Raw genomic sequence first — 23,032 nt, 5'->3', positions numbered from 1 at the left:
AAACGAAATGTGGGTCAGTCTTGCGACTCATACGCGTGTTAGCTTTGTCACGGTACCGACTTGTGGCTGGACATCAAAAGCACGCACACCTCGAGTAAGTGCGTCGACCTGGTGTTCGGTACCGCTGGGGCGGTCGAGGCGGAAGCCGCGCGCCCGACTGGTAGCAACAGCAGAGACAGCAGCAGCTCCTGATGCGCACGCTGCTCCGCTTCCGGGTACTGTCCAGGACTCCGAGTTTGAACGTGCGGAGGCTTGTAGTGTTGTGGAGGTTTTTCACGACCGAGCGGTGCACATTGGTGTGTTGCGCACGACACCAGCTGAGGCAGCGTGCGCAACGAGCTTTCGAGTTCACCTGGTTAGCGCCGATAACCAGGAGGTAAGTGTCGCCCCCGACCAAGTCATTGCGAACTGGAGTGAAACTCTGGTACCGCCGTTGCTGTTCGAGGAGCTCAGCACTGCTGGTGAGCAGCCTGAAGCGTGGCTACCTCCAGTGCGTTTCTCGCAGACGCGTCTGCAGCACGCCTGGGATACCGCCCGACTCTGGCTGCAACCGCACTCGACGGAGTCATGGCTCGCACTCCAGTCTGCGGACCGTCTCGGAATCCTGGCGTTGTTGTCAGAGGGGCTGTATGAGCTCCATCAGGAGGTGAGTTGTCGAGGCGCTCGCCGCGGCGGTCCATTCACATCCGCTGTCGAGTTGGCAGCTCGATACCAGTTGCGTTTGCGAGAGCGTTTTCGTCGTCGACTTTGGCCCGCGGATGAGACCACTTCACCGGTAGCCAAGTCGCTGTGTGATCCGTTCGTATTGCGAATACTCGCAGCGATAACGCTCGGGTCCGACAATTTTCGCTTCCGACGGGTTCCCCGGTACGGTGGCGGCTGGCGAGCGCTACCTGAGCCGATGGTACGCGCACGTATCGTAGAGTCTTTCTGTGAACGTGTACATGCAACGAGGCAGTCACTGGATCGGACATGGCATCCGGAGCATCTCGCAGTTTTACGCGAGCTGGAAATGTTGGCGGCCTCTCGCTCCGAGCATCGCCGCAACCTCGAGCCGTCGCTTCGCACGAAACGGCAGGGAATGTCGGCGCCGTCGACACGACTGGAGCGCCTCTATCCTTTGGCGGCTGCAGTTTGTCGTCGGGTCGCTTCGGAGGTCTCACCGAACACGGCTATCTCTATTTTGGTGAAGCTCGGTCAGTGGACCCTCTCGGAGACGTCCAAGGAAAGCGCCAGCACGCCGCCCGCGACACTGAAGCGCCGACCGAACGTATGCCCCGAGCCCAAGATCGGACAAAAGATCATCGCTGCTTTTCCTGACGCAGTGATGACTGCGGCTCGGGCACTACGTAGCCGGATCCTGAGCGGGCGTACGCGAAATCAGCGAAGCGTCTGGAGTCACCAGTTCGCGTTCTGTGTGGATTCCTCATCAGCGCGAATTCTGGACGATGCTTTCTCCGTTGAGATCGAGCAGCGCTGCGACCCGTCGTCGGGGGCATCGGGTCATCGCCCGGGCGACTTGCAGGTGACCTGGCACGTCCATATCGTGGATATTGGGCGCTGGCTACCTGCAGGCCACCCAGTAGACCAGATTGCCTGCCAGCGAGCACAGTCACTGTATCTGCCGGGGCGACCTCTGCACCTGTTGCCGCCACCGTTGGCAAACGCGGCCTCTTTCTCAGAGCATCTGGCGACTGACGCGATCACCGTATCACTGCGCTTCCGTGAGCGCAGCAACGACCAGCATACCGGGTCCGACGACCTCGGCGCCATCGAATGGTTCACGGTACGTCGAAGTGTGATACCGCCTGTGCAGCGCATATCATACGAGGAGCTCGATCGTCTGATCCTGAGTAATCGACGCGTGCGGGCATCATCATCATCAGCAGCAGCAGCAGCAGCAGCAGCAGCAGCAGCATCTGCATCTGCATCTGCATCGTCACCTACAGACACCAGCACCGAAACACTGCTGCAGAGAGCGTCGAACCCGTTGACAATATTACAGAAAGCGCTGAATTCAGCAGCGCTGGAGCAGCGCATGCGTGCACGCATGCATGCGCGTCAACGCCGCAACGCCGGGCGCATTGCGCGGGTGGCGCATCGACGCGACGGCAGCCTGGCTGTAGCGGAATTTGCACTCTCTCCGGGATACTGCCTCGTGGATGCGCTACTCGCTGCCGCTAGTGAGGCACTTATTCGATTTGCTGCACAGCACAAGATCCCTGTACCCGTCACTAGATGGACACGAGTCCAGAACACGGAGCTGGGGACGCTGGCGGCGCAAAAGGTAACCGCCAGTGAACCAAACGCAGTGCAGGCGTATCGGCCGCAGCGTTTCGGCACTGCACCTCTCCGTCGATACCTGGACCTCATGACACTGCGTCAGATCTCGCTCTATCTTGAGTATGGGGCAGAGGCGCCGCTGCTGACCAGAGCACAGGTAGCACGCATTGCTGCGCAAGTTCAGCGAAATGCGTCTGCGGGGATGCAGAAAGTGGTGGCATCTCGGCAATCGCTCATGCTGGATGTACTTGCTGAGCGGCAGTCACAAGTGCAGCGTCTCGGTCCGGGGGAACTTGTTTTGAACGGCTTGGTTGCATCCGTGTCGTCGAATGGGCGAACGGCGCTCATCATTCTGGAGGATGATCAAATGGAGGCGACGGTGACCCTAGAGCGCAGTCAGCGCCTTCGTATTGGCGAACGCCGTGCGTTCCGTCTGGTACGCCTCGACCGGACGCAGTGCGGTGCACGAGCGATCCAGTTGGCACTGGTTGTCGACTCGGTGTCGGTTTGAAGGGCCCACTTGTTGGCTTTTGCGATTCTGCGAGGCAATGCAGTGAGTTTGGGTTGTTTTGGGAGCGCTCATCTGCAGTCATGGTTTCTCAGAACGCGAGCGCATCGCGCGGCATATGATAGACAGGCAGCTGCCTGGCTCGCTCGCGATTGCATCGAAAATGCGGTTCAGGTGGGTATCGCTGGCGTTTCTATCCGGTGTTCACGCTCCTATGAGTGTCTCTGTCCTTCGCTGGGTTATTCTAGGAGCACCAGGAGTAGGTAAAGGGACATACGCATCCCGCCTTGCTCGCAAGTTTGGTCTGAAGCATATCAACTTTGGAGAGTACCTCCGAGAGTCGCAGCTCAACGGGCGCGGAGCGACAGCGGCTGCGGAGGCTATGCGCGTCCTTCAGCAGCAGGGCGACCTCCTACCAGACTCGTTCGTTGAACCTCTGGTCAAGGATCTGCTGTCTGATCTTGAAAGACGGTCTTCCGCGCAACAAGGATGGATTTTAGACGGTTTTCCGCGAACGGCAGCACAAGCTCGCTGGTTGGACGGCGTATTCCCAGTGCAGGGCGCTCTACTGCTGACCTTACCGCGCGAGGTTCTGATCGCCAAGTTGGCTGGGCGACGAGTCTGCGTAACGTGTGGCAAGACCTACAACTTTATGTATATTAACGAGGCGGGCATGCGAATGCCACCGCTGCTACCACCTGGGTGTCGCTGGGCGCCTTGCGTTTCACCCGACACAACGGTCTGCACGTGTCCGCGAGACGATACGGAGAACGGGGTGCCGCTGCTCTGCGAAGCGTTGCCAAAGGGCTGTGAACGAGGAACTGCGTGTTCTGGACGTTTGCACTGTCGCGACGATGATCGACTGGCAGTTGTCAGGCATCGCCTAGAGGTCTACGAGTCGCAAGGGGCAAGCGTCGAACACTACTACGATACGACCGGCCGATTGCATCGTTTCGCCCTGACTGGTGGTGTTGACGCGATCATTCCTCATCTCGAGGCTTTCTACGGGGAGCGAGCGATTGCATCTGTTCGGGGATCTCGGCACCAGCACGCTGCACATACGTCCATGGGGCAAGCGCCAAGCGCAGCGGCGACCAGTGATGAGCGCTGAACGTGAGCCTCCGCTCCTATCGCCGGAGAGCGAATGCCTTGTCCCAGTGCTTGGCGTCAAGGAACGCTTGGCAACGGACTGAATCGGTCGTGAATTGTTGACTGGTATCTACGTACGAGACAGATGCGAGCTTTGGATGATGCTGGTCGGCCTCAGGTGCAGTCACGTGCTGATTCGCTGGTTGCATTGCTCGTGCGCAATGATCTTGGACGCATTCCCTGTGCGAAGCACACGAACTTGGCACCCGCATACGGTCCAGTTGAATCGGATATGGGCTTCATGTTGCAGAGCAAGAGACCTGCGTGCCATGCAGCGCTGATCGCACAAGATCAATGTAAGGTACGCTGCTTGCGGCAATCGTAAGAATGAAGTGAACGGTGTTCAGGCAGAGCGTGCTCTGCAGCGCGTCAAGTGTTGCAGCTGATTACGAGTCAAAGACGGGAATATTGATCGAGGAGCAAGGCTTTGCGGGCGTCCAGCATGCACCGACTGAACGCGTAACCACCTGGCCGAGAAGGGCGCACACTTCTCGCCGATCGGATCCCGGTGCGCTGCAGCTCGACGGGGAGTATCAGCGGGAGGCGGCGCCTCGTTCGCTGCAAACCCTAACGCTCCGCTGCTCTCAATGAAGCACCACGTGATCAAGCGTTGATGACGCAATCACAGCGGTGGGCGCTCATTGGAAGCACTGGTCGGCATCAGGTCGGCACCAGGGTTCTTCAATCAGACTAGATATCGCTGCATTCTGTGGTGCGTTGCAGCTACTATCCTAGCCAGCAGTAGCACCGTTAGCCCGCGATAGCCGACTGCAGCTTGCCCTTGTTGGGCATTCTGACGACAGCCCGCGGCATACAGCGCTCTAGGGCTGGTTTCCTTGCTGCCGTAAACGCGAGATACGCTTGCTCCTGGGTAGCGGCACGCTGCAGTGGACTCGCGGCCGACCTGGACACTGCATCGTACGGTGCTGCCTAGATGAGCGACGTGCATACCGCTGACCTGGAGTACTGAAAGCGAATACCTTGTCCACCCGCTCGACGCCAGTCCGTTTCCGAAAAGGCCTTGTGCTGCATTTCGCTAGGTTTGGCGGCTCACCGATCAGGTTGTGCTGCTGCCGCGGCTGTGCACGTTTTCCAGGCCTAATGTGTTTACAGATGCAGCAGCATAAGATATGGAGATGATGCTGGTCGCGAAATTCGCATGCTGTGCCTCTGCATGGACTCGGGTGATCGTGTCGATGTGCGCTCGCCAGCTTGTCATCTTTCACCTCAATGGTATTTCATATGTGGATGCATGTCTTCAAATGCTTCTTCGCGGTTTATAGACGACGCGCCCGAGGTGCGTTCATCTGAAGGAATCCAAAATTTGATGGCTAGGTATCGATGTGCAAGTCGGGAATCCTGGGGGACGCTGATCAGCGGGTGCCTCAAAACAAAACGAAAAAGAATCCTCTGCTCGCTGACCATCAAGCGAAGAAGAGCTAGTGACCACGAAGATGAGGAGAGACAGGCGAGAAAAGGTGTTTACCCGACGGGACGCTGACGCGACTGAAGTGGCATAGAGGGTGCGAAATAGACGACTACATGCATTGGTGAGATCAACCAGCCTCAAGAAACGCATGGAGTTCGTAAACCGAGACTTGAACATCGCCATGATTATCAGAAGATGGCTAGTGCCGAAGCCGAGCCCCGCGGAGCTCACACGGTCCAACTGTGTGGCGCACGCTGTCGTGCCCGTCGTGTGCAAGCAGAAGCTGAACCCAATAGCGGTAGGCCGGTCGAAAAAGACTGAGAAGCGTCTGCGAGTGGGTATTAAATTACCCTACAGCTGCGAAACCTTGCTGTTTCACTGACGGTCTGGGCAAACACCCCGTACGCCAGTGCAGCTGGGAACTCTGACACAACGCGCAGCATACGCGAGCGCCTCAGTGAACCTTCTTCAACAGTCGACGTACCCGAGCGGACTGGGGCGTAACCATGGCTGGCGCTCTGAGCGAATGGAGTGCACCCACTGCGTACCGACGCTTGCTGCGTGCTTGTCGAGTTGCCTTTGGTGACGACAGGCGCACGTTGCGTGCAGCTGCGAGACTTGTTCGTCACGAGTTTGAGACCAGACCCCGAGTTCAGCAGCCGCTGGAAGCAGCGGAGGCACTGGCCCAAGTCCAAGAGGCCGAGCACGTGCTCCGCAACGAGATCAAAAGAGTCGCGGTTTTTCGAGACTCGGGGTGAAAGTTGCCGGAGCACCACGGCAAGTGCTGTGGGAGCGTCCGGCTGGGGTTTTTCCGAGAACCGCGGCTTGCACACGCGTTCCTGGCGTACTCCAGTGAGGCCAGTATATGGCGATGTCGGGGCGTGCCGCACGACTGCACTGTAACCGGCGCCTGTGAGCAAAGCACTTCCCTGGTGCGCTTCGCGTACCCACGAGAACGCGGGCTCAGTGTCCTCGTAGAGCGGCTTCCGTAAGAGCGTTCGCGGGGAACACAGCGTTGATTCAGGAGGAATACGCTCGGATCCTTGCTTCCCGGGCCGCAAGTGTATCCTCATATGTGAGTCGAGGTACAGTGCCGGCCTCGTAAGGCCTCTAGTGCTGCATCGCTGCGGCATTGGCTCGTCAGATGTGACGCAGCGTTCAGTGCACCCGATCCGGCATTGGAGCTCGATGAGAGGCCACGGTTGCACGACATACCCGCTGTCACAAACCTCGGCGCTATGTTCCGCAGACGACCAGTGGCGAAACGGCGAGAATGCGCTTTATGGTTCGCTCGCGAAAGCGGAGCACGCTCGAGTGCTTGCCATCAATGAACGGGGACTCGAGCGTGCTTCGTTTCGGGTAGGGCGCTCCTTTGCTCTATTGGATGGTACAGTACGAAGCATGGACAGAGCAGGTGCCGTTGCCGCTTGAAGCATAGACGCACATCCGACCGGTTCGTGGTGCGCCAGCGTCGGGTCCTGAGCGCGGCATGCACTGGTCGCCGCGCCTGAGTCCTCTTGGTGTGCACTGTCGACGGAGTACCGCATTCGTAAGGTTGTTGATACTTGCCGCTGGTGGCCCGTACACAAGCACCATCAAATCTGCGGCTATTCTAGCGACCATCATGTTATCGAATACGAGGCACCTCGCAGGCAATCGGTTTCTCGCTACCACGAATGCGGGTGCTCAGACACCGACCAAGCACCTGGTTTTGCGTGTGTTCGCAGACTGACAATGGATGCTGTGCGCACCGACTCGTGTCTAGTGTGTCTGACGCGGACGATGCGCCCTGGTAATCCGCGGTCTGCCATATCGAGCACTGCGCTGCGCCGAACATGGACCCTTGCTCAATTCTCCGCAGGGGAGCCTCTTCTTCGTCGAAACGTATACGCAGTGGCACGATAACCAGCGATTAAGGCACCGAATTCAGACTGCGTCGGAAAGGGTCCAGTAACGCGGGCATACAATTTATCGATTGGATCTCGTTTCAGTGTCTGGAATACTGACCTATCCGGGCTTTTTCTTTCACTGCTTCTTTCATGTCTCGTATCTTCGGCTTTAAAATACGCTGGTATCTCGCGTGCCTCCATCTCCGCTTACAACGCCCAAAGGGTGTTCATGGCGGCATTGAAGTCCGGATCTCGTCGCTTCCGGTTGTTGTCGACACATTTCATGGACAGGCGGAAGTTGCGCTCCATGCTCAGGTTGCCGTTTTCATCTATTTTGCACACAGCGTCAGTGCGCCTTTCGCCGCGGTGCGAGCTGGATGGAATAAGGTGTTTCTATAAGCCCAACACACCTCATTCCTCAAGGGCTATCTTGTGGTGCGTGAAGGCCTGCCTCATCGCTCGGTACATGCGCTCGGCGGGTACCGCATGCACCGCTGGATGCACTTGTCGTGTTGTGTACGCGTCGCGGTACCTTAGAATCATTGGCGTCTTGTAGGCGATCGACTCGACGATTACGCTGTACGCTGGAAGTGGAAGCGCACGCTTTCCCATTCGCTCGGAGTCTTGTGGAACGCGATGCTATTCATGATGAACTTTTGCACTGCATGGGAATTCAAGGCTGCGAAACAAGTCGAGATCTCTTGATCCCTGTACGCTCGCTTCGTGAAAAGCAGTAACGCGCTCCCCAGTGGGCGCGATCGCTGGCTTGACTCGAGTCCAAGAATCTCTCCTACGCAAACAGAGGAGAAAGAATCTGCTGAGCGCATTGCCCGGGAGAGCTATCATGCTGCTGGTGAGGAGCTCCATTTCGTCGGTAGCCTTAAAGAAAGACGATTTGGCTATCGAACGGAATCCATTATTTGAGGTGGCGAGTTCACTCGCCTTTTCGTCATGCGCTCGTGAACTCGTCTTCAACGAAGGACGTAAAAAATTTCTCCCCTCGTGTCAATCCTGCTGCGCAAATCGCTCCGGAAATACGACGCCCATCGAACAGAGAGATCGATTGCTTCAAGAACGCGTGATTTAAGCATGCCACTCGCAAGTAAAGGAAAAGAACGGAAACTTATACGTACGAATTTGATCACGATATCCGATATTTTACGAAGCATTTTTCGAATACGTCGCGAATCATCTTCAGTCCGATGCGGTATCGAGCTCAAGCGCCAACGCGTCGAACGAGCAACACCGAAAACCCTTCGGAGCGTCTTCAAGCTATGTATGAATCCCCAAGCCAGTACTGATGCACTTCAAACATGTAAGCGGTACATCTAAAAAAGGTTCGGAAAAAAAGAGCGCAATTCAAGAACAGTACCTACAGGTTTTGATGCCACACGCTCACCTTCCAAATCTATCCACCACACAGCGCAGATCGACGACGACGTGCCCACCACATTTGGAAGCGGCCCTGCAGCGACTGGTGCCGGGGCGTCGAATGCACGCGACGCGCCGCCACCAGCGCAGCTCCGTTCACCAGCTGACGGGATTGCGGCGCGGCGAGCGGCCGTCGCCAGGCGATCGCAGGCCTGCACGCCCCGTCCAATTGGCGACTGCCGCGCAGCAGGCGCGCGCCATCGAGGATCGCAGGTCTGCGTGTCGACGCGCTCGCAACGCAAATACCAATTTGGTAGCGCGAGATGCATGCGTGTGCGCGCACAGCGCCGACGATGCCCAAATTTGGATGTGGCCCGCGGGTGGCCCTGCGCGCGTCGGCTCGAAGTGCCGATTCTGCCATCGCTCGATCGGTGCGCCATGGCATCGCAGCGGATTTTCATCTTCGACATCATGTCAATCGCAATTGGTGGTTTCACGAAAGCAGCGATTGTGGGCATTTACCCTTAATAGCGGAATAGGTCCACTAGCCATGTACAAACGTATTAGCACGCTCTTTGCTCTATGCCTTGTCTGCCTTGCAGCGGTGGCGTCTTCGGTGCGAGCTCAGGCGAAGTTCGACCTGGAGCCTTCCCTAAAGATTCTCCAAGGTAGTCTGATGATCAAGACGGAGTCATTCACGCCACATGACTGTGCGTTTGAAATGGGCTGCGTTCTTGGAACTGGCCCGAGAAAGCTGCTGAAGCTTGCAGGTGCGATCGGTAACAACGGCCCCGATGATTTTGTGGTCGGCAACCCGGCGGATCATCCCAATATTTACACCTGGGATACGTGCACTGGTCAGTTCATTACGCGCAAACCCATGCTGAACTATTCCATCTGGGATTCGGCAGGGAACCTTGTGCGGAGTGGCAAGAAGGAGAGCTTCTGCATGGAGGATCTGGCTCGTTTCCCTGAGTACACTGGAAACCCAGCGCTCGTGCCTGCGGAGCCTGTCCATACCTGCACATTCCAGGGTATCAGCGTCGGCTGGTGCGATATCTACGATGACTCGCTGCCGTGCCAGTGGATTGACATCACGGGCGTTCCTTCAGGTCACTACACGCTGCGTCTTGAATGCAACGCGTATCACATTTTCAAGGAAACGACCTATGCGAACAACGTCGTCGAGACACCAGTGACGATCACCTAAGCACGCACGTCGAGGAGCAGCACTCCAGTGTGTTCATTGGCTCGTATATGGAAAGACCGGAATATGTCGATAGCGTTCGGATTCGACAGCAAGCAGCATGTATTGCGTCGAGTGTAGTAAACAGCATGTAATGTTCACAACCTCACTTGTTCCCTTACTGAGATCGGCTGAAAGCGTTTCCGAAGCGCAAGGTCATTCTGTGGTGAGCGATACGGAGCCGTGTAGACTGGCATTCCAGCTGGTGTCGTGGGAGGCTCTCCTGCGGATACTTTTTACACAACCAGCGGTGCGGGGCCCTGGGTCGATAGCGACCCTCCAAGGAAACATCACGGGGTGACTAGCGGAAGCCTCTATCCCCTGGTGAACAGTATTTTGGAGGTACCGGCAGATGCCCGCGTCTGTCGAGGAGCTGCGGTCTCTTCCCTGGCTATCGGCAGCTTGCACAACTCGAGTGATTCTGACTAGATGCATGAATCCTAGATCACAAAAAGGTGCACCAACAGCGTTTAGCGCGATAATTCGGTACACGACCACTGTATGTAAAGCACGACGCACGACCTGCTTTTACGAGGCGATAGGGTACTTGCATCCTCGCAACGCTGCGCTGTGGCGTGCCACTGCATACGGATGAAGCGCGCAGCGCTTGGGTCCACAACGTGACCAGAGGTCATGCGCACACAAACAGCGCTCGAGTGCAACGAGCGGTTTTCCGCAGATGCTGCTGCTGCTGCGAGGCGTTCGGCTCTCTCGCGCAGCAGCAGCAGCAGCAGCACCTACGACTTCAATGAGCTCCAGTGCGAGTATCGGGTAGCACGGTGCAGACAGCTCGCTACCTGCGCGATCTCGCGCCTGGGCGTATAGCGTTGACCATCGTCGGTGTCGTGCGCTAGCGCTCGTCGTGGCGGCAAAGTAAACGACTCGAAAGAAATCGCTGCAGCATGCTGCACTGAGTGCATCGTGCGTAGGCGCCGCATGTCGAATGAGGAGGTCGATATCGCCGAGTCACGATAGCGACCAGCGAGACGCTCGATATTGCAGCTGAATCTCGCGCTCACAGGAGACCGCCTCATGCACGGCCATGTTCTGCAGATGAACGGAAAGGTTTCGGGTGCTACACCAGCATTTCGTTCTCGAACTGCCGGTTGCGAGACATGAAACACGGAATGCCGGGAACGCGCAGGATGCCCGGGTGCGAACCTCGCCCTGACCGCGCCTTGACATCGGAAAAGGCTCGTATTCCGTCAAGGCGCAATACGTGGCTGCAAGGAAACCAAAACAGAAGTGCGCCAGCGGGAAAGCTGCACGATCTCACCGAGGCCTGCATACGGTGCGAAGCATCGCTGGCACGTCAGCCGGACCCTGAACTCGATGCACCTTTGTTGCACCGCTGCGAGAACGGAAGCAGGTTGATAGCAGAACGGTCATACAGGGAGCGAATAGATCCCGTCGACCGCGCTGCTGCCTAGGAGCGCCCTAAACACCACTCGATGCCGTGCGTACACTCGCGTTGGCGACTGCTAGATAACCGCGTGCGCTACGTCGATCCTTCTGGAAACACATACGATTGCGTTTGATGATTCGTATTCATGGAAGCGGATAGAGTCGCAGAGCGCTTCCGAGAAGCTCTCGCATGCCCTTGGAAGTGGTGAATGCTGCTGCATGCGCGCGCTCAGAGAATCAATACCCACAGCACAATAAAGAGACTTAAAACGCCGAACAGTTTGAGGATAAGACCGCGATTCGAGCGCAGGCTCTCAAAATAACGCAGCAGTTGACCATGCGCACCTTCTACGTGTGCCAGGGAGTCCTCAATGTTCACGTCGATGCGCTGAACAAGCTCGCCTTGCTCGGCTACCATTCGCGACAGCTGGTGGAAGATCTGGCCCAGCTCTACAATCGTTGCCTCCACGCGTTGAACTGCATCTGTTCGTTGCTGGTAGTATCGTAGAGATGCTGCTGGTGGCGCATGCACCAGCTGTTGCTCCTGAGGCTGGTACCATAGCTGCTGCTGCTGCTGCTGCTGCTGGGATGCGCCGAGGGAGCCACTACCCAAATCTAGAAAGCTGGAGCCGCGCTCTAGCTCGTTCGGCTTCAGATCGAAGATCGAGTGTGACACACTGGGAAGTTTCTGTGTTGCTGCCTTGTGTTCCGGGCGAACACGTAAGGTCGCTGACCGCTCCTGCAGCACTGACTGAAACGTTTGCGTCGCATTCAAAAGCCGCGCTCGCAACGAATCCACAATAATTCGAGTATGCTGTTGAGCTAGGGCGTTGCTGCCTGTAGTAGTAGTAGTAGCATCTGTCCGCTTGTCGCCTGTGCGTCGTTCGCCGTTGCTCCCCGGGTCCGCAGTTCTGCGAGCCAACTGTTGCAGTTCGTCGAGCTGATGATTAATATATCCGATATCGCTTTTGATTTGGCTGGTTAATCGGTCGATCTCCTCGCTATGGTCATCGAACAGAGAGCGCTGCCGCGCCAGTCGAGTCAGTTGAGCGAGTTTTGCGGACGTTTCGTGAATCCTTCCGCCAATCTGCGCTGCACAGACGGCAAAGTTGCTACGTTGCCAGCCGGGTGAGTGTTTTACGGCCAGCTCTGCAGTTCGTTCGGGAGTGAGCGAGGTCTGCGGGGCCGCCGCCCCAGCGTCCCCCGGACGTGCTGCAGCGGTGGCTCCACTGGTACCCGCTGCCGAGTCTCTCTCGAACAGTCGCGCGACAGAGCGCAACTCCTCTGTCCTGTCCTGAAGCGCTAGGAAACCCATGGGAGAGCTCTGCACACGATGAACCACAGTTACCGGGGCGATGAAGAAACGCTCGCAACGCTCACGGAGACCCCAGGGGTACGCTGCGGGGCCCGCTCAGTCACAGACGCTCGTGCGAGCGTTCAACGCAAGTTCTGCACAACGCAAGTCAGTAGGGTACAGCGTAGCGCAGCACAGCTTACTACAGCAAGAAAGGTGGCGTATTGCACCCGAAAGACGCAGTTCAACAGCGTTCTTGGCCACGACAATGCATCTTCGAGAACAGACTCGAGCGTGGGCGCGTTCCCGTCCCAGTTCAACGGTCTATCGTGCCGTGATCGTTGCCGCAGCATACCGCTACAATATTCGAGTGCAAGTTTAGCGAATGACCGGACTTTTATAAGGTGCAGGCACGGAAATAGTGGTTGACAAAACGAATATCTGCTTACGATCTGACTACGCGTCCGATGCTTCTTGGAAACAGCGGGATACTTGAAGGCAGTGGCACAGGCTGCTGCTGCTGCTGCTGCTGCGCGTTCTATGAACAAGTCTGTGATCCTATGCCAAGCAAGGAGGCCTATGGTGACTTGTTCCAGACCTCAACGGAGGCTGTTTCGAACTAGCGCTGTGTTTCTAGTATGCTGCTTGAGCCTCGGACAGGCGTTCACCGGTCTTATGGGATGGTGAGCTGTCCCAGACCTCAACGGAGGCTGTTTCGAACTAGCGCTGTGTTTCTAGTATGCCGCGTGAGCCTCGGACAGGCGTTCACCGGTCTCATGGGGTGGTGTTTCTCGCGAGCAGCCTCTTCGGTTGCCGCAACGCACCATACAGTGTCAAGTTTCTGCCTGCTACCTCCTGCGAGGTTGCAACCCCCACGCGATTGCAGCAGCTCCTTGGAAAAGGAGTGCACCTGCCCGCTGGCAGCCAGACCAGTAGCCTCAGAGAAGTGTGAACGTCAGACCGGCCGCTCGTCAACATCCCGCTCCTCGTGTTGTGTACATAGGATCCGTCAGCCGAACGGAACTCCTCACGTCCTGTGAATGCTGTCGCTTCCTTCACCCGTGTCAGATGGAACAGGGACATGGAAGTGGTCTTTCTGTCGACGCCTTGCGATTTTTCCGGAAATTTTTTCATTTAATGCAAATCCTCGACATTCCAAGTCCAGCAGTAGGGGCTTGCGAAATCACACGTAGGTTTTGGAAGCTCGATCGTGTTTTCTCAGTGGTCCGGTAAGTGACCGCGATCAAAATGATTTGCGACGCTTTCGAACAAGGATTCGTAAAATAACCAGTATCATGGTGCAATGCGTGCCTAAGAGCTGCCGCGCTTCTTATTTCCTTACGTGCAGTATCCTCAAATCCCGCAGTCTTCTCGTTTCCGATACTTCCGTTTCAGGGAGATTCGTGAGCGCTGCAATTAGCATCGCTGGATTGCCGACGACGAAACACACTCGACACCGTCACTTGTCGGCTCGTACACGAGCTCATGCCGAAAGATCACTGAGCTTGAGAAGCTAGATAATCGATTTCGTTCCAGAGAGAAATCTTCATCCCTCTGTTGCACGATGGGTGCGTTGACGGACCGAAAACTCTCAACTTGTTCTAAAGCATCGATTCTTCTTTCGGTACTAGTTCCATCATGGACAGCATCGCGCTCCACGAATCCTCTGTTCAATGAAACAGTATGCGCTTCCGCATACAGCGGACGGAGTATTCCCCGACGTGATCGTAGGGTACGGAACTCGGCACGGAAACCGGCGAGGCGTACCAGGGAAGCTCGCTGTTCTCGTCAAGTGCAGGCATCGAACGATGAGGCAGGCGTTCACGATCCACAGTGCGGTGATCGGCAAAGGAGACGTGGTTGATATTCGGGAACACCTGACCACAGGCAAATGGCATTGCGACGAAGGGTGCGCAGAGGCTGTATCCAAAGAAGATGAAAATTGCAAACGAGGTGTAGATCGCAACTTTCGTCTGTGTACCAAACGCATCTACAACAACCGCAAGCTGCGTAATCAGAACTTGAACGCTGCTCTCAACGTTCTTTGACTGCTGACAATGGAGCTGGACGCACACGAGGGACTGGTGTGTTTACATCCGCAGATGAAAGAGGGGGCAACGGAAGCAGTCATCGACAGAACCCGTATATGCAGGTGTTGATGACTGTGTGAAGAGCGCCATACTTGAACGTGTATGCCTGTGTTCGTGAACGTGTTCCATTTTATGGTTACATGGGTCTCGGGTTCGCAACCCGGCATGAAGCCGCGGAAATCGTCGGAATGGAGATGTGAGGCTGCTGCGCAGTCGACAGCAAGGCGGCAACGTCGCAGCAAGTACGCAACGCCTCTTTTGGGTGTTGCGCGACTGGTTCGAGTGCCCGACCCGTTGCCATGGACAGTAACCAGAACAGGAGTTCTTCTGGGCTGGTGGAAATCATCTCGTACACCGAAGAGTTCCACCGAGAGGATTTACTCCGGTTTTTGCACGAGCATCGCCTGCATGAGCGCGGTCTCCAGTACCACACGGTTGCAGTGCTGGGGTGTCAGTCTTCGGGCAAGTCAACGCTTCTGAACTGTCTCTTTGGGACTAACTTTCCGACCATGGACGCCAGTATCGGACGGTATCAGGTCACGAGAGGCATTTGGCTGGGGGTTGATGCACGCAGCGGCGAGATCCTGGTCCTCGACCTTGAAGGCACGGACTCGCGGGAACGGGGCGAGGGCGCTGCATCGTTTGAGCGGAAAGCGGCGCTCTTTGCGCTTGCGCTTGCGCAAGTCCTCATCATCAATGTTTGGGCGCAGGATATTGGTCGGTATAATGCAGCGAACCTAGCGCTGTTGCGTACGGTCTTCGAACAGGACGTGGCGCTTTTTCATCGCGAAGCGCACCGAACGCGGCTGCTCTTTGTGCTCCGCGACCACGTGAACACACCGCTCGCCCTATTAGAGAAGACGCTTCTCGAAGATCTCGAGCGCATCTGGGATAGCATCAACAAACCGTCATCGGTTGAGGGCGCGTCGTTATCGACTTTTTTCGACGTGGAGTGCACGAGCCTGCCACACAAGGAACTCGCTTCCGGAGCTTTCGAGCAGGCTGCAGCCGACCTCCGAGACCGGTTCTATAAGGGAGCCTCTGGTATCTTCCACGAAAGTTATCATCGGGGAATCGCGGCTGACGGGTTCGCTGTCTTCTGTCAACAGATCTGGCAAGTCGTTCGCGAAAACCGCGAGCTCGATATCCCGACCGAAAAGGAGGCTCTAGCTAGGATTCGCTGCGAGGAGATCGCCCAAGAGGCGGCAAGTACATTCGATGCGGATGCTGCGGACTTGTCAGCAGCATACGAGCGAGTGATGATGCACTATCAGGAGCGCTCCGCGCGCTACGTGCCCGTAGTTGCTGCAGCAAAACGAAAGCAGCTGCACGATGTGCTCTCGTTGCGCGCTCGCGAAGCCTATCGCCGTCGTCTGCAGCGCCACCTGGAAACACTGGCTGAGCGGTTCGATCATTTCGTGAACGATCAGCTGGCAGTAAAAACTGCCGCGCCTGAGCGCAGCGCGTGGAAAGGATTCATGGATCGCCTCCAGAGGCAACGGAGCGAGCTAGAGACTGCCTGGAAGGATGTCGCTGTGATTCCCCAATGTTTCGTTGAGGACGAATGCTGGAGCGAGCTGCTTGCCGAGCTCAGCCAAATCTACAGAGATCGCCTGGACGCAATCAGCGAGGCAGCTGAGCACCGTTTGGCAACGTTGTTGCTCGAGGAGGCAGCCGTTTTATTCTCGCATCGCCTCCAGGAGCCGCTATGGGAGGTACTCGATCGGGCCTCCGCCGAGCAAGAACCAGAAGTTTTCTGGAACCGAGTGGAACAAGAGGTTGTTGAGCGTGTTCGAGACGAGTCAGCGCAGCATCTGCACAGAGCGCTGATCTCGACTGGGATCACAGCGCCTGAGCAGGAGCATCATCAGCAGCCGGGCGGACAGACACAGTCTGCATGCGGGGACGATGCGCTGGCCTCGAACCTGCTGAAGCTGCACCGAGCGCAGACCATGGAATGTGTTTGGAGGTTCCTGCGAAACCAGGCGCACTCACCTTCGGCGTTACAGCTTCACCTGATGAAAAGATTCGAGGACGCGTTTCGATTCGAGTCCAGTGCGCACCGCATTCCGCGAGTCTGGCAAGCGAGTGATGATCTGCGCAAGATTTGGCTGGATGCGCTCCAACACGCTATGTTTCTCGTTGTGTTACTGCAGCACGTCCATCTCAATGGCAACGAGTCCTGCCTACTGGGCGAAGCCGAAGTCAAGCTGCTTCGTCAGGGCCTCGAGGAACGCGCTGCGATGGCCTACTCAGAGGCGGTTCGAGCACAACAGGCCGCTCGCGTGCACCGTCAGGTTCCCGCATGGATGCTGGTGCTTCTGGTGCTGCTCGGCTGGAATGAATTCGTAGCGGTCCTACAACGACCGTTTTTACTGCTGTCAGTGCTCATCGTGCTGGGCGTTGTCGTGACACTGGGACGACTCGGGTTGTTGGTGCCAGCGCGACGACTGGCCCGAGTCGCGACCGGACGTCTGCTTGCAGCAACGATACATTCATTGCGAGAAATGGGTGCACCCGGGGACTGGGGTGTCCTACAGGTGCCACCTGCTTCCCATGCTTCAGCAGCATCGCCAAACCGCGCACCCAAACATCATCCTGAATGAGAACTACAAGTCACCATGAATGCACGGTGCTCGGAATCTGTTTTCAATGGTGTAACGCTTTGGAAGGCAGATTGCTGGCACGATTGGACAGCGCACGGCGCTTTCGCGCCCAGTCGAATGATCAATGCCAGCGCGGACGCGCACGCGGAGAACTCCAGAGACGTTGCGGGGTGCCAACGAGGCAAGCGTTCATGGAGCGGGCGCTGTGCATGTAGAGCAGTTCGAATGCGAGCGTTGGCATGTCATCCAGGATTTGCACTAGTTTGTACGATTCCCGAAACAGAAACGCGTCGACTGGATTCTCTGAGCGGAAACCTGTGGGCACTCAATCAACCGTCCGGCCGGTGCATTCTCGGGAGCGGCTCGATCAAATACCGCCTCGCTGGAGATTCGTTGCGACCATGGTAAGTGGTCGCCTGCACGCAGGCCTCACAAGATGCACAAGATAAATCCTTGTCTGCAAGCTGAACTGCTGTCGATTCAAGTCAACAGACAGCGGTGTGGATCGTGCTAGATCTTTTGCGGACACGTGTTCTGCAGCAGAAAGAGCGTGCTACCCCAGTGCATGGAATTGCTCACCGCCTTATCGTGATGTTTGTTGCATGCATGCATATTCGTGTCATGCATGTATGTATGCATGCATGTATGTATGCGCTGTCCCGGCCTGATGCGTGCATCACGAGCTGCGCGGAGTGCCTTGACAGGCTTTCAACTCAATTTTGTTGCACAGGGCCGATGCAGTGCGGAGCAGGCGATCGACATCACGATGTCATGTACCGTGTAGATCGTAGACGAGTTGAATGCAGGGTATGGGTTTGGTACGGAACAGAGCAAGGAGGAGTGCATTCGTCTTTCATGTCAGTCATTTCACAGGATTCAGATGGTTGCGGAACACTGAAAGATAGAGGTCCATGCGCTCTGTGCCTAAAATCGATATCCCCAATGCGCGTCTACTGCCAATGGTAGAAAGCGACCCAATGATCACCTCACGGGAAGCAAAAGCGACGATGGTAGACGCCACGGGCGTCTCTGGTTCTCAACAGGATGCGCATGCGGTCCTGGAAACGCTGGGATACACCCGCAAGAAACGAGTCCAGGTTCACGCACCGCTGTTTTCCACCGATATTGCCCCAAGAGCGTTCCTGGCACGTCGCGATCGGTATGAAGCACCGGGATGTCGGTTTGTTTTTCCAGTCGGTGAGACTTGCTTCGGACGAAACGATCCGAACATAAAAGCGTCTTCGCGGAGCGGCGCGCCCGTTATATGTATGATCGAACTCGAAGAGAACGACGACGTCATCGTCTTGTCTAGATGCAGTGGACTCGCGTTTGGCGGCCTCAGATTCGCAAGCAGAGAAGGCTCATACAAGAGTATGAACCACTTTGTCGAATCATTGAAGACTTTTCTTCTGACGCCTGGCGACGTCGTTCTGTTCGACAACGTGTTCGTTTACCGTTCCCGTTGTGATCGAGCATTTGCCGATTCTATCGCGGTAGCTCTGCTCTTCATTCCTCCGTACGCTGCGTCGTTCAGCCTCATCGATGCAGTGTCTTGTACCGTGAAACGTAATCATCGCTTCGCTGAGCGAATCGCTGACGCGTTTAGAACATGTTGACATCCGAGCGCATGTCGTGTTTCTCGTGCGAGTCGCTCCTGCTCTGGGGAATTCCTTACCTAGGGGCATACAGAAATGTGTTCATTCCAAAAAATCTACGGGATGAGCTTGGGTGCACACTTGACAAGGTCGAAATGGAGACAGGCCAGCGGAGCGCTTTGGCGATAGAGACGAACAGAGAGAGGAGAGAGCGCCAAATAGTGCAGAGAGCGCGAGTTCGAGGACTCCTTGCATTGACGAGTTCAACCAGAGGCAATAAATGCATCGAGTTCGTGAACCGAGACTTGAACGCCGCCATCCATACCAGAAGATGTGCAGCGTTGAAGAAGGGACCTAGGCACGTGACGCGAGCCAGTTTCACGGGGCAGCATCTCAGGGTCGAAATGCACCACGAGGAGTTGAATGCGGGAGCAGGGAACCAGCTGAAAAAAAACACTGGAAGATGTCTGCGGGTGGGTACGTATATTTACCCTCCATCGTTGTAAAACATTTCGGTTTCACTGAAATGTTCAAGAATCAAACTTGCATCGTATGGATGCGCCCGTGATCAAGGGAATCTAGACAAGCAGCGGCGTTCATCGCGTCCTCGTCGATGAACGCTTGCGCTTTCTTCCATTGCTCTCGACAACACAATGGGTACGCCCTGACATCCAGAACTTGCCCGATGATTCCTAACTGGCAAGTTAGGGACACGCGCGTTCCAAGGTATCCATCATCAGTGCGTTGTGGTACGCAGGGCGAGCCCGTCGGATCGAAACGGGAGACCCGAACGCTTCCACAGCGACGAGGCAGACCACAATTCCTGCCTATGCCGCCGATCATGCACGAACAGGTAGGCATGATCGCACCGATGCTGCGACTCGGAGCGACAAAGTTGTGCAGTTCACAGCAAGATCGAACCGCTGTCCGGATCGTATGTGTTCTACTAGGAGTGTCGCTCCGTTTTCGCCGCTCTTCGATGGGCTTGTGCTTTCCGCCATCGAACCATAAGCTCGCGCGGGTCGCTCTCCGCTGCACCCGTATGGAAGAATGCATGTTCCAGCGCATCTCGCGCTGAAATACGCTCGTTGGGGTTCAGTGCAAGCATCCGCGACAGCAGATCAATGGCTGAGGGCGGGGCTGCGCGAAACAAGTCCGCCAGCGGCTGTCGCTGGACCGACTTGAACGGAAGGTACGCGGGCAAGGCATCCACTCCGGGCCACTGGTCCGGAGTGGGCGCTCCCAAGGTTGCCGCGATCTTCCCCAGCTGGTCAAGGTCATTCTGTCCAGGCAGAAAGGGTACACGGCGCATGAGCTCCGCGAATATGCATCCAACGGCCCAGATATCGACCGCGGGCCCGTAAGCGGTCGCCCCGAAGAGCAACTCTGGTGCTCGGTACCATCGCGTCACCACCTGATGGGTCATTCGGCGCCCGCCCTCTGTTCCGAGGTCCGGTTCAGCATAGACGCGAGCGAGTCCAAAATCAGCCAGTTTCAGCACCCCGTCGGTAGTAACCAGTACGTTGCTCGGCTTGAGGTCCCGGTGCAATACCCAGTTTTCGTGGCAGGCCGCGACGCCCTCCAGCAGCTGCCGGAGGCAGCTTTTGATGTCGCCCTGACTCAACATGAGGTTACGCTCGGTGATCAAATGCTCCAGATCGGTTTCGCAGTACTCGTAGACCAGGTACAGCTCCGAAGATTTGGTGCTAAATACGTCCAGGAGCGCGATGACGTTCGGATGGCCACCCAGTTCTGGTAGAAGGCGCAACTCTCGCCACGCTGTCATCGACAGACCTGCTGTGTAGTCCGCGAGGCGAACTTTCTTGAGTGCCACAGGCTGCGCAGTACAGCGATCGATCGCCAGATACACCACACCGTAGGTACCCTGCCCAAGAACCCGTTGCTTTTCATATCGTTCCACTGGTTGAAGCATCACGTCCAGGGGCTGCTTTTTCCGAAGGCGCCACGTCGAGACGGGACCCTCTCGCGTCCACCGCTGTCTTGGCTGGTCTCTGCGTCGTTCTCGCCAGCGTCGGACGCAGTCTGAAGACGCGCAGAGTTTCGCTGCAGCAGTGGCCCAGCTGCTTCACGGTGCCCTGACTAGAGCAGGCACCGGGTCCAGTCAAACATTCCACGGCGACTGCTACCTGGAACTTGTCCAGCTGCTGCGATTCGCGGGGCGCAGCGGTGCCTCTAGTGCTGGGCAGTGTGCCGACTTGTGCGTTTCGGTCCGAGACGCTCCACACGGGCGAGGAACGAGTGCCCGTCTCCATATCCAACAGCAACGAATCTATCTTCGAGCCGACGTTCGCCAAGGTATCGTCAACACGTGCTGTCTCTGTGCAGAGCAACCGAGAATGTGGTGCATGAGTCCTCGTCGCAAGCATTCATGGTAGAGCGGGGAATCCTTGGTCATGCTCACAGATTCTATAACATAACAATCCATCGTGGAACTTGCTACTCAAAAGTTCTCTAGATTCAGCTTCTGTTCCTGCGAGAAATGGGGCGCTGGGCATCATCGTAGGAAGAAGCGAATCTGAATCGATCCAGGTGTGTATTGGATTTTCCTCCTCCTCATGCTCCGGTAGCACCTGCAGATCCCGGTACCACGCGGTTCAATGCCGAGATCTGGTACCGAAAAAGAAATGTATCGACGCACATATGACCTGTACCCATGCTAGAAGGCAATGGTACGCGTCAACGAACGCGGGTGTGCACGCTAAAGTTTTGATTTCTACCCGCTGCGACCGACGCCAGCGTTTGGTAGCTGTATCTGTGATTGCCTCCCTTGTTTCTCGTATCTCAGGGTTTCAATACGCTGGTCCCCTCTGAACCTACAGCTCTGACATCAGCAGTCGGAGGATACTGCTGGTAGCGGTAAAGTCTCGATTTCGCCGCATCCAGTCACTGTTCACGCACGGCATGCGCTTGCAAAAGTTGCGATCTACACTTCGATTGCCATTCATGCTCATCTTGTGTGAAGTCAGCCAGGCAGCGCCCTTCGCAGCGGTTGCAGTCGACTACAGTCAGGTGTTCACGTGTGTACGTTACAGCGTCCCATCCGAGTCGCGCCTTGATGCCTGCGAATGTTTCCTCCAGCACGCTCTACATGCTCATGACGGGTACAGGGGACGCTCCTCGTAGCGTTCCTCTGTTTACGCGGCCCGTGCAGTACGCTGTGATCACAGGCGTCTTCTGGGCGATCCCATCGACAAGTGCGCGCTGTGTGGTGCACCTGCCACCGCGTGCCGCTCTAATCGATGAAGGATACGGGGAACGCGATACAACTCATGATGAAACAAGTAGCGGAAGGAGAATCTAGTCTCGAAAGGAGCTAGAGACACCTCTACTGGTCTGCGAACCCGGCGTTCAACGCAGTGATTTGTCCTTTACTGGAAGCGATCGTTGCGATGGCTCAAGTGCGTGCTGAGGCCGCATTTTGATGTATCTAGAAGAGACGAGAGCCTCTGGGGACATACATTCCGTGACAGACACGATGCTGCTGTTACGTTCCATTTCGTCGATAGCCACAGAAAGAGGAGGATTTTCCTTTCGACAAGAACCAATTCTTTGAAGTGACGAGCTCAGTGAGCTTTCAGTATGCGCTCGCGACGGAGATGAAGTCGTCAAGAACGGACGTCGAGGTTTCGTTTTCATCAATCCAGTGGCGCGAACTGCTGTACCCACGAGTTTCCCTGGAGCACACAGATGAAGGACGTGAAGCACGCGTGCTTCGGGCGTGCTCCATGCACGGGATTGCGATACGTGACAGCTTGTACGAATGAAGTAGATCGTGGTATCTGTTCTTCCAAAAAGCCTTATTCAAGGGCGGTGCGAATGATCTTGATGACAATGACGGAACGGATTCCAGTGGAAAAGCGTCGAGCGACGCCGCCCAGCCCCGAAACACTGACCAAGTCTCCCGAAACGATGCGTGACTCGTGAGCCCTCATCGCTGCACATTGAACCTGGAGGCTGCACATCTACATAAAACTCTGGAAAAATTCTAAATACAGAAACATAAGCAGGCAATCAATAGTCTATGTTGATCTCTCATGACCTGTATCTTGTCATTCAGAAGAAAAAAACAAGCTTCGTCTACGAAACATTCCTTGCACGTTCGCCGCCCCGGCCCGAAAGGGAAACGCGCCCGGTACGCGCGCAAAGA

At 56.3% G+C, this 23,032-nt stretch overlaps 6 protein-coding genes and 2 non-coding genes across 8 annotated transcripts, besides 2 other annotated features; 6 read left to right on the top strand and 2 right to left on the bottom strand.

Annotated features, from left to right (window-relative positions):
• Positions 1-1,302: part of a sequence feature (possible transcribed region) that runs on past the window's edge.
• CYME_CMN151C (probable ribonuclease R) lies at positions 8-2,794 on the top strand (the record flags this gene model as incomplete). Its single annotated transcript, XM_005537233.1, has 1 exon — positions 8-2,794. One exon carries the CDS (start codon positions 8-10, stop codon positions 2,792-2,794), a length of 2,787 nt encoding a protein of 928 aa, XP_005537290.1.
• A 115-nt stretch (positions 2,795-2,909) lies between these two features.
• Positions 2,910-3,902, top strand: CYME_CMN150C (probable adenylate kinase; the record flags this gene model as incomplete). Its single annotated transcript, XM_005537232.1, has 1 exon — positions 2,910-3,902. One exon carries the CDS (start codon positions 2,910-2,912, stop codon positions 3,900-3,902), a length of 993 nt encoding a protein of 330 aa, XP_005537289.1.
• A 1,789-nt stretch (positions 3,903-5,691) lies between these two features.
• CYME_CMN149T lies at positions 5,692-7,438 on the top strand. The gene has a single exon (XR_002461477.1). It is a non-coding gene; the product is annotated as a hypothetical transcript (transcript).
• Positions 7,439-8,558: 1,120 nt separating this feature from the next.
• Positions 8,559-9,839, top strand: CYME_CMN144C (similar to lysyl oxidase; the record flags this gene model as incomplete). Its single annotated transcript, XM_005537231.1, has 1 exon — positions 8,559-9,839. The coding sequence occupies one exon, from the start codon at positions 8,559-8,561 to the stop codon at positions 9,837-9,839; it is 1,281 nt and encodes a 426-aa protein (XP_005537288.1).
• A 1,669-nt stretch (positions 9,840-11,508) lies between these two features.
• Positions 11,509-12,594, bottom strand: CYME_CMN143C (similar to t-SNARE SED5; the record flags this gene model as incomplete). The annotated part of the gene is made up of 1 exon (XM_005537230.1): positions 11,509-12,594. The coding sequence occupies one exon, from the start codon at positions 12,592-12,594 to the stop codon at positions 11,509-11,511; it is 1,086 nt and encodes a 361-aa protein (XP_005537287.1).
• Positions 12,155-13,865, top strand: CYME_CMN142T. Its single transcript, XR_002461476.1, has one exon. It is a non-coding gene; the product is annotated as a hypothetical transcript (transcript).
• Positions 13,866-14,962: 1,097 nt separating this feature from the next.
• CYME_CMN141C (hypothetical protein, conserved) lies at positions 14,963-17,269 on the top strand (the record flags this gene model as incomplete). The annotated part of the gene is made up of 1 exon (XM_005537229.1): positions 14,963-17,269. The coding sequence occupies one exon, from the start codon at positions 14,963-14,965 to the stop codon at positions 17,267-17,269; it is 2,307 nt and encodes a 768-aa protein (XP_005537286.1).
• Positions 17,270-17,973: 704 nt separating this feature from the next.
• Positions 17,974-19,377: a sequence feature (transposon).
• Positions 19,378-19,810: 433 nt separating this feature from the next.
• CYME_CMN139C (CDK-activating kinase) lies at positions 19,811-20,797 on the bottom strand (the record flags this gene model as incomplete). Its single annotated transcript, XM_005537228.1, has 1 exon — positions 19,811-20,797. One exon carries the CDS (start codon positions 20,795-20,797, stop codon positions 19,811-19,813), a length of 987 nt encoding a protein of 328 aa, XP_005537285.1.
• Positions 20,798-23,032: the final 2,235 nt, after the last annotated feature.

This window comes from Cyanidioschyzon merolae, chromosome 14 (assembly GCF_000091205.1).
Source record: "Cyanidioschyzon merolae strain 10D DNA, chromosome 14, complete genome".
Taxonomy (NCBI): domain Eukaryota; phylum Rhodophyta; class Bangiophyceae; order Cyanidiales; family Cyanidiaceae; genus Cyanidioschyzon; species Cyanidioschyzon merolae.
The sequence above is the reverse complement of the archived record's forward strand: the minus strand, read 5'-3'. Positions and strand labels throughout refer to the sequence as shown.